General features: G+C 40.0%; 2 protein-coding genes across 2 annotated transcripts in view; both read left to right on the plus strand.

The window, feature by feature from the left end:
* Positions 1-2,006: 2,006 nt before the first annotated feature.
* LOC146484837 (UDP-glucuronosyltransferase 2C1-like) lies at positions 2,007-6,834 on the plus strand. The gene is made up of 5 exons (XM_085104281.1): positions 2,007-2,329; positions 3,010-3,616; positions 4,498-4,704; positions 5,418-5,706; positions 6,239-6,834. Exons 1-5 carry the CDS (start codon positions 2,186-2,188, stop codon positions 6,519-6,521), a joined length of 1,530 nt encoding a protein of 509 aa, XP_084960407.1. The 5' UTR covers positions 2,007-2,185; the 3' UTR covers positions 6,522-6,834.
* Positions 6,835-8,554: 1,720 nt separating this feature from the next.
* Positions 8,555-10,015, plus strand: part of LOC146484838 (UDP-glucuronosyltransferase 2B1-like) — a 13,514-nt gene continuing 12,053 nt past the window's right edge. The window contains exon 1 of the mRNA XM_085104273.1: positions 8,555-8,760. Within this exon, the coding sequence (XP_084960399.1) occupies positions 8,608-8,760 (153 nt within the window). The 5' untranslated portion in view covers positions 8,555-8,607. The remainder of the gene's footprint in view (positions 8,761-10,015) is intronic.

Raw genomic sequence — 10,015 nt, forward strand, 5'->3', positions numbered from 1 at the left:
CTTCTGGTCCACGATTTGTTCCTCAGAGCCACAGATGTTCTTCTGGGTTCACTTCCTGGCGTGGCCAACCTGATTGCCAATAGACCCTATGCAAAAATAGCTGGCATTGTAATATTCTATTGTTTGCATTCAAATTAGCCTCTCTAAGGCTCGTTCTTGAATTCAAAAATCAAAATAAAATTTCACCGTGAACGAGGTCGGTGAGGCTAATTTGAATGGAGACAAAAGAATATTAAAATGTCAGCCATTTTTACGTAGGGTCTATATTTTATAAGTTCCTCAGTTGACCGCCCCTCAAGACCGGAGAATAGTTTCGCTGACCAACCTAGGGGGTGGGTACGGCTACACGAAGGCTAACCTAGAATGACTTAATTTTCCGGCGAAACGTTTAAATAATCTGAAGCATCCCATGATGCTACGCCAACCTCTACGTCGTGCCGTCAGAATATTTATAATTTCTGGCTAATTCGTTCCCGTGTCACTCAAACGAAGAGGTTTTAAGAATGGATAAAAGAAAGAAAATGATTTTTGGAACACTAACAGACAGTTGATACCCACGCAAGAGCACCCCGGGTTTCTAGTGGACTAACTTGGTATCCGTGTATTAATCATTAAGTACAAATTCTAATTTTAAAACTTCACTAAATCTTCAATATTTCTTATTTCTCTTAATTTTACTACTCTTTTGAGAAAAACTGTCTCCTCCCAAATATATCTAAAAATCGCCCAAAAATTTACAAAACACCCCAAAACATTGCTTTGTGTAATGAGCATAGGGTTTTTGTATTGCTTGAAACGCGAACGAGATATTTCCGTTGAACCGATTTTAAGCGGCGTGAAAACGGCTTTCAGGTGCACCCCCGCCTTAGGGGGCATTTCACCTAAACGCCATTTTCCGCCACGTGACATGACTTTAATGGAAATATCTCGTTCACGTTTCAAGCAATCCAAAAACTCTACGCTCATCCCGTGAATCTGTGTTGTGGGGTGTTTTGTGAATTTTTGGGTGATTTTTGGGTATATTTTGGAGGAGATAGTTTTTCTAGAAGGATTGGTAAAATTAAGAGAAATAAGAAATATTGTAGATTTCGTGAAGTTATAAAATTAGAATTTTGTAATTAATAATTAATAGACAGACACCAAGTTAGTCCACTAGCAACCAGTGGGGTGCTCTGTCTGTTGTTCCAAAAATCATTTTCTTTCTTCTATCCCTCCTTAAAACCTCTTCAAATGTCATTCAAATTTAGGTCAAGTCCCTCCTTAAGAGAGGTGTCTGCTTATGGAAGGTAAAAAAATTTAGTGTTTGTATGTAGCTGAGTACATGACCAAGTGTCAGCTTACAAGAGGTGTCCGCCTACGGGAGGTGTCCGTTAGTGAAGGTTCAACTACTGTCATTTTTTTGCATGTATTTTTTCAAATTTTAATTTTAGGAGCCGTTAGTATATTTTTGTTATCTCATATTTACAAGTACGCTGTCATCATATCATGTGTTAGCCAATCATGTTTTTCCATGTATTTTTCAAACTTTAATTTAAGGAGCCGTTATTATATTTTCCTTCAGTATAGCTCTGGCCCTGAGGAAGACTAATTCTATTGGTCGAAATATTGGCCACTAATAAATCTGCCCTTTGCCGTAGTGCCAGCCTTGCATTCAGTTTTGTATTTTCACGTTCAAGTGACGCCTGACACGAGGTCTTTCACAAGAGAGATCCGGCAAAATTACCAGCAAGTTTAATTCCTGCGTTGTGTGGACCTCTGCATCCAAAAGTTTTCTATCAACTACTGTACGTTAATCGTTCAACATACTCTGTAAAGCAAATGATCACAAATGATTGTTTAATTTGCAGAATATTTGAGAGTTATCTCATGTTCATGGGAAAGGATTTGGATCCTTAATAAGACGATCCTGAAGGAGCCTGTTTTCAGCGGAAAGCAGCCAGGTTCTCGAGGGTGTGCTAAATTGATTGCGTGACAAGGCTGAAATCCTTGTCACGTATTGTCACGTAATAAATTCATCTGTGCATGTGGCTGTTATGTAACCTGACGGAGGGTTTTAAAATAAAGATGACACTAAAGGTGACACCAATGACCATGCACATGCAAATTTCGCCTTGTGCACTTTTTAAAAAAGCTAATATTGCGTGACAACATGAAATCAATTCCACGAAGCACTTAAAAAGCCAAGATGGTGTTGCTTGCTTTTCTTTTGCCGTTATTAGCAGTAAACTGTGCTCTGTCAGCCCGGATTGCTGGTTTTCATGCCGTAGGAGGATCACAGTACATCTTCATGAGACATGTACTGGAAGAATTGGCTTCTCGTGGCCACGAGGTAAACGAATATTATGACCTTTTATCTTGTTAACCTTGCAAACGTTTTCGCGTCTTTATTCACACTAAACTTGATGAATTTTAAAAACGTAAGACAAGCTGTCTCGTGATGCAAGAAAGGAATGGAATAAAATACGTTTTAGGTTGCGAATTCATCGCCAAAGAGATCAGAAATTGTCGACATTTGCTCTGCGGTGAATCATGACCAGTGAAACTCAAAATGCCGAGAGCTCACATCGATCACAGCACATGCCTACATCAATCAACAGTCTCAGTGAACCGATTCCATTGATTGGGAAACAATCAAAAGTCTTACTCTGGCAGTTACGCGGTCTTGATTGTCGCACTTTTTCCGTATTCTTGGATCGCTAAAATGCGAATTGCGAATTAAGCATTATAATTTGCATGAAATTAATTCCTTTCACTGTATAAAAAGCAAGATCGACAATAACAATAGCGGCTTTGGTTTTTTTTTAGCGATATCCCAGATGTATCCCTTATCTAACACGAAAAGGGGAAAATGACTCGTGATTTTAAAAAAGGTGGGGGAATGGGGGTGCAAAACAAAAAACCTTCTGTGGGGGAGTATGGATATTTTCTGGAACTGCACAATGAAGTTGATCTTCTGCTGAATTACTGTGCAATTTACAATATATTATGTTTACTCTTATTAACTTTCAGGTTCTGATGGTTACCTCATCGACCCAAAAAATCAAACCCAGTGCAAACATTCCACACACGATTTACCAGGTTCCATACAAATCTGGATTCCTTGAGGATACCATGATACGGCTTCAACTGGAGGGACGCAAATTACAGTTCTTTTTTAAATTTTCAGAGACCCTTGTTAGTCTATGTGAAGCTGCTTTAAACAGCACAGAGGTTTTCAACAAACTAAAAGGTTTTGACTTGATTGTATATGATACTCTTGCTTTTTGTGCTGTTCTGATTGGTCAAAAGCTTGGTATTCCAAGAATTGAGATTCTGCCAGCGCCGCCAAATGCCCCGGCTAGTTTTATGCACATGATGCCCATGCCTGTCTCTTATGTTCCACAACTTTTCACGGGATTCACCGACAAAATGACATTCATGGAAAGAGCGGTGAATTTAGGAGCCTATCTGGGTGGACTGGCCATGATTAATCTGCGATTTGGCAGGCCAGTGAATGCACTGAAGGTTAAGTATGACATCAAGCCTGAACGAAGCTTCCAGGAGGCTGTTGGTGATGCTGAAATGGTGCTCATTACAGCAGATTTTGCATTGGAATATCCACAACCTCTGTTACCCGGTATGTGAAATCTTTTGGGGAAGCTACTTGATATACATTTAAACAATGCAGTTTGAAGACCTATCGCAGTGCTTTTGACTATACTATTGTTGAAATGAATAGCACTTTTTTTTTTCCGTAAAACCAGACATCTGTCTTGATGACAATTTATAACCGAGAAAGCATGCAGAGATGTGGCATGACTTGAGCTTAAATTTATGCCAAACAGGTTAATGCGTTAATGCAATTCAAAACTTCAACATTCCCCGGGATATTTGAACTTTTCAAGATTATTTTGCTCAAATCCCCGCCTTCTTGGGGCAAAAAAATCCACGCTACCCTTAAGTGCTCCAAGGCCTCTACTTGAAGGCAAATTTCCAGCTTTAATCAAACTATTTTGAAGCCATTTTGAATGAGCCATTCGCTCACAAACGCAAAACCCCGTCTTTTAAAAACTTCTCAACACTCACTGAAAACTAGGAAAAGCCCACGCTCGATTTCCGCTAGACCAAACGAAAACAATAATGGTTAAAATTCCCCACCCCTCGGGGAACGGTACCGTATACGGGGTAGAGGGAGGGGAGGGGAGAGGAGGTTGTTGAAGGTTCAAATTGATTGGTGCACAAGAAGGTAGAAACATTCGGTGGAATCAATGGGGATCAACATTTGCTACTAGTCATTCCCATTGTATCGGTGCAGGTTCCTGCTGATAGCTGACCTTATTTCGCTCTTTAAACATATTTCTCCCTCCTATAACAAAGGCGAATTGCATTTTCATTTCCAAACCGCTCTATTTGTCGATGGTATTAATCACTTTCAGATGTCTACCGTTTGCAGTTCATTTATGGAATTTACATGCATTTGTATGTTGTATTTCTATAACTACGTCATATATTTGACAGGCCATGTTATGGTTGGACCTCTGAATGTAAAAGATGCCAAACCCCTCCCCCCTGATTTGGAGGAGTTTGTCAGCAATTCAGGCGGCCATGGTTTTATCATAGTTTCCTTTGGATCAAATGTGGCGTCTAATCTTCCACAGCAAGTAGTGGACATGTTAGCTACAGCTTTTGGAAAACTAAAACAGCGAGTTATTTGGAGACTCAAAGGTAAAGAATAATTAGATTAAAATAAAATAGAAGGAACCTGGCAAGTGGTCCAAAAAGATGTAATTTGGTTCCTTGATTTTATTTGACGCGCGGAAATTGGGGTCGAAAGCGAAATTACTTGGGGTTGTTCGCTCTCGTCCCAATTTTCGCGCGGTCAAAAAGCGAAAAACGCACAATATCCCACTCCCCCACAGAAACGCTTTCTAGGCAGGCTACAAGAAGTGTACCTTGCAGTGCAATGAAAAAATTCAGGCTTGAACGGGATTCGAACCCATGACCTCTTCGAAACCGGTACAGTGCTCTAACAATTGAGCTATTAAGCCAACTGAGAGCTGGTCATTTTGCGATTCGTAGTATGTCCGTAGAAGTGAGGAGATGGAAGTTAAATTTATGAAATTCATATATCTGAACCGAGGATGAAAAAATGAATGAGTGCCGTGCATCACATTTCGTCATCCATTGCGATGATTAGCCATTTATTAATTAATTTCATCCGCAGTTCAAATAATATGGATTTCATATTTTTCACTTTCAACAAAAACGTCAATGAAAAACTCTTCGGTCACAATGACCCAAAACCTGTGAATTTGCGTCTGTATAATAGACGACAACGTGTGCATGACTCGACTTTCGTACATATGCTTTGGGTGGGGCTTGTTTGTGCTGTCCGGCTTGACCACACTTTTGAAGCATGAACGTGACTTCTCTTGCAGGGTACATCCCTTCCTTCCTTGGGTCGAACATCAAAGTGTTGGAGTGGTTACCTCAGAATGATCTGTTGGCTCACAAGGACATCAAGGCTTTTGTCTCCCATGTGGGACACAACAGTCTTTACGAGTCTGCATACCATGGAGTTCCTTTGGTGGCTTTCCCCTTGTATGGAGATCAACCAGCAAATGCCAAGAAGGTAGAACATTTGGGGTTTGGTCAAACCGTGTATTATCAAAGCAGCAATGCTCAGGAAATGTTTGAAGCAATTGAGCTCGTTGTTAGGGAACCAAGGTATTTGGCTCAGTTTTTTCATTTCGTTGTTAGCCGAGGGCAAATGGTGATCGCAAACATTAGCATATTCACAGCGATCAACATCATAAGTTTGAAATCAGGCGTACGAGTCAAGTCTTCGTTATAGAATCACTACAATTAGTCAGGTTGTATGAGAAGCTGCGTTAGCTCGCTCGTCCATAGCTGTACGAAAGAGAAAGATGTTAAACACGAGATTGCTCCTCTGCAAGATTAGATATGTTTAACTTGAATAAAAAAATAAAATACATAAATAAATCACTTTAATTAAATGTCAATGTCTTTAGCGCAGAGCACTAATTTGGGACACTTTCCAAAAGAATTGGGATTTAGAAGTGTTGGTTTTTGAGGAGAGGGGAAAACCGGAGTACCCGGAATAACTCCGGGAATCGAACCCGAGTCAAATTGGTTCTAGGTGAGTTGTCTCGCCGCTGCGCCGTCCCGTTTCCCCAACATGTGTTCATTCAATTAAAACTATGAGCTGAAGATAAGAGCAAGTGGCTTTCTTCTTCAGGTTCAAAGCCAAAGCAATGCAAATCTCCAGCCTGTTGAAGGATCGTCGACGCACCTCGCTTCAAGAAACCTGTGACTGGATAGAGTATGTACTCAGACATGGTGGAGCCCGGCATCTCAGACCTCAAGTGTTTAACATCCCTTGGTATCAGTACTACTTACTTGATGTCATGGCTTTCCTTGTTGCTATAGTTGCCTTGGTTGTCATGGTGATAAAGATGACATGTAGATGCCTGTGTCGTCTGTGCTGTAAAAAGAGCGAAAGCAAACCTAAGAAGGAGTGAAACGACGAGGAATCTTACAGTGCAGCATTTTCGTTGTGCGGTTCCTTGCTTATTGTTTGCTTTTATCTTATAGTGCACCTGTTTTGTAACACAAACTCGTCAATTCTGTTTTGCAAACACCAATTAATTTCAAGCCATTTAAGACGTACTTTCCTTTTTGATTTATTGAAATAAATTACTCTTCATTATAGTGCGAGTCAATGACGATTACTCTTCTGGAACATCGCCCTTTGAAACAATTGCATACTAAGAGCACAGGCAATAAGCAACTAAAATGAAACGACTTTTTAAGCGTTAGAATATCGCCTAAACATATATACAGCGGAAAAAGTAGATCTTAGCAATCCAAAAAGAAAATTGGGGGTAACCACGCATTTTTCAGAGATAATTAGGCAATAATATCTCTAAAATGCGTCAAAATATAAAGCATTGTATGGGATTTTTTTTTTTTTAAATTGACACTTAATTATCTCTGAGAATGCATGGTTACCCCTAATTTTCTTTTGAGATACCAAAAACATTTGCTAAGTTCTGCTTTCTCCGTATACTTTTAGACCGCGCAAAAATATTCCTGTATTAGTAGGCACCACCCATAGGAAACCCGAGTATCTCGCGATGCGCAGAACGTATGCGCAGTAACAATAGTAGGCATCGTCCTTGAATATACCACACTCGCACCGCATATATCACATAGTCTCGTGGCGGTTTACAATTCTTCTGTGGGGTACCGGATCGGACGTCAGCATGTTAAGCTAAGGTGCCACTTGCAGTCGCTATCAGTCCATATTAGGCTGATTTAGCAATAAAACGGGAACGTCATTTCAAGACACAAGGGCTCGCGGAATAGTCTGGACACGAGTCTATTTCGACTATATGTAGGTATTCTTGATGAGCGCCCCGTTGTCAACTGACGTTGTCGTTCTGTTGCTAAATCAGCCTATTTTAAACTCACCCACCCACCCACCCACCTAAGCCACGAATCAATGTGAAAGACAGATGAAATCAGCGATAGACCACCACACCGGGGACTACGTCCACTACTCTCTAACTTGTAGTTCCCATTCTCTAAATTGTTTCTTGTGGTCACTGAGGTCTTTAGATCCTGAGGAGAAAAAAAAAGCAAAAACTTTTTGTAGCGCTCCTTTCCATTGTCCCCTTATTTGGTCAAAAAATTTCCAAGGCAGATAACAGATCAGGTAGACCAACGAAGGAGGTAGTGTAATTTAACTTGGCTGAAGAAACAAAGAATGAGACGTAGAAAACACAACTTTAAGTTTTAATCACACAAATACAATTCTCTCTGGCAGGAACACATCCGGGAAATTCAGTTATTTCAACCTACTGCACAGGCCTTCAGAGCCTCAGGCAGCGTGGCCGAGTGGTCAGCGGGGACTTGTAATCCGGAGGTCCAAAGTTCAAGTCCCGGCTTTAACCACAACAATAGCTTTATTTGTTTCATGGTAGTTCCGTGTTTCGAATCCTAGTCACGCTTTGTAAAAAGCCAACGGGTAAGCTTTCCTGTCGGTTGGGATTTTTAAAGATATTTATGATTAGTTTGACTTTCTCTCCGTTATTTATAATGTGATTCGCGAAGCATGAAGCAGAGACCGATACAACTTAGAATTACGTTTTAGAGTGTGCTATATTTCGGCTGACCAAACCAGCCTCCTTCAGGACAATGAGAATTTGCATTGTCCTGCATTGGGACATGCGCTTATATTACAAGTATTTGCGCAATAACGGAACTACGTAAAACTAAAGTGATTTACGGTATAAAAGATAAAGCAAGCAATATAAATATATAAAAAAGAAAAAAAGCTAGTAAGTTTCTTCGCAATTAGCACCTCAGCGCTAAATAAAATTGACACTTGAATAACGTTCAGTTATATTATTTATTTATTTATTTATTTATTTTTACAGTGAGCGTATTTTTCGGTTTTTTCCTCGTTAATTTAGGTAACAATGAAACTGTTATTTGAGAAAAAATCAGGTTATAATCCTGCGATAAAAATCGACCTTGCGTCACAATTGTGACAAATTACGTAACATTTCACGATACGGTCTCGGTAACACGGAAAAAGTACAGATGGCGTTGTTCTACTTGCTTTCTCTTTCACTGACATTATTAGCAGTTAATTCTGCCTTGTCAGCCCGGATTGCTGGTTTTGTCGCCATTGGAGGTTCACAGTACATGAACATCCGAGATACATTGGAAGAATTGGCTTCTCGTGGGCACGAGGTAAAGTATCTTTACGGATGATACAATGGGCAATTTTCATGATGGCGTCATTTGACTACAACTACCAGAATTCACTTCGTTTTTCTTTTCAGATTTAAATTTTGTAATCCCAGTGGAGAGCAAAGAACAATGGCTCTAATTAGCATGAGAAAACAAAAAACTGAAGGATTCTGGTAGTTGTAGTCAAATGACGCCAAAGTGAAAATGTCCTATTCGGTCAGGGTTCAACTGAATGTGTTTGAGATTATTACTTGATAAACCAAAGGAAGGGTTTCACGGTATATATTCGGCGCATGTGCATGAATCATTCGCTCTTGCCCGCAATGACGCATATGAGCCATTCGGAAGCTAGTAGAACTCGGGAGATAAAAAAACTTGTGAAAAATGTTAATACGTTTCGTGTTGATTTTTTCAGGTGATTGCATTATTTCGTATGTAAATACATGTAAAATCATCAACCGTGGAATAAATATTTCTGGTCGACACTAAATTCAATATCGGTAGTGTCGGTGTAATCCAATGGCATTTCTTTGAACTTTGGTCATCCAACATTTTGCTTGGACTAATTATAGTATGTGATTACTGAAGTACATGTGAGTGGGATTTTTAAAGCCATTTAATTAGTCTCGTACCTCGAGTCTTCGTTCCTTATAAAGGTCGGCACACACGAAAGGACTTGGTCCCTGCGACTAGTCCCTGGGACCAAGTCCCTTCGTGTGAACTACCATTTTCATCAAAAAATTTGGTCCCTGAGACTTGCCCCACGAATTCAAACATGGTCTGAATTCTTGGGACAAGTCCCTCAAATTATGCTGGTCCCTCAAATGAAAATAAACCAACCGCTGATCAGTATTTTCGCTCCCATAACCCCTTACGAACACCGTTTCAAGATAACGCCGGCGGTGAGGTTGAACAAGTATTTAGGTTTTGTTTGTATTTATAAGGCCTTGTTTGAATAGCTGCTGTTTTTCTTTCTGAATCAGTAATATACCGAACTCTAAAAAAGAAAAAAACCTTTGGAAGTTGTAAATGACTGACTAATTTTATAGATCGAGTCGATCAACAATGTGCTGTTTTATTGACGTGTACGTGTATTTCAATGTTTTGCGGTTTTTAAAATTTAGTTACTTCGGTTTCACTGTTTAGGACCGCTTCTTTTTCCGTTTCCACGTTTCCCTGAATTTCAGCGAAGTCGCCCTAAATTTTGCTATTTCGATGTGTAACAGGTCCCCTCGTGTAACCCCTAAGGGGCTTG

Source organism: Pavona decussata, unplaced genomic scaffold, assembly GCF_977016875.1.
Source record: "Pavona decussata unplaced genomic scaffold, jaPavDecu1.1 SCAFFOLD_29, whole genome shotgun sequence".
Lineage (NCBI taxonomy): Eukaryota > Metazoa > Cnidaria > Anthozoa > Scleractinia > Agariciidae > Pavona > Pavona decussata.

What these genes read in the sequence shown, in the direction of transcription:
- LOC146484837 (XM_085104281.1), top strand. Translation starts at nt 2,186, where the DNA reads ATGGTGTTGCTTGCTTTTCTTTTGCCGTTATTAGCAGTAAACTGTGCT. An exon ending in TGGCTTCTCGTGGCCACGAG is followed by an intron (nt 2,330 to 3,009) that starts GTAAACGAATAT and finishes ATTAACTTTCAG; the next exon opens with GTTCTGATGGTTACCTCATC. An exon ending in TCCACAACCTCTGTTACCCG is followed by an intron (nt 3,617 to 4,497) that starts GTATGTGAAATC and finishes TATATTTGACAG; the next exon opens with GCCATGTTATGGTTGGACCT.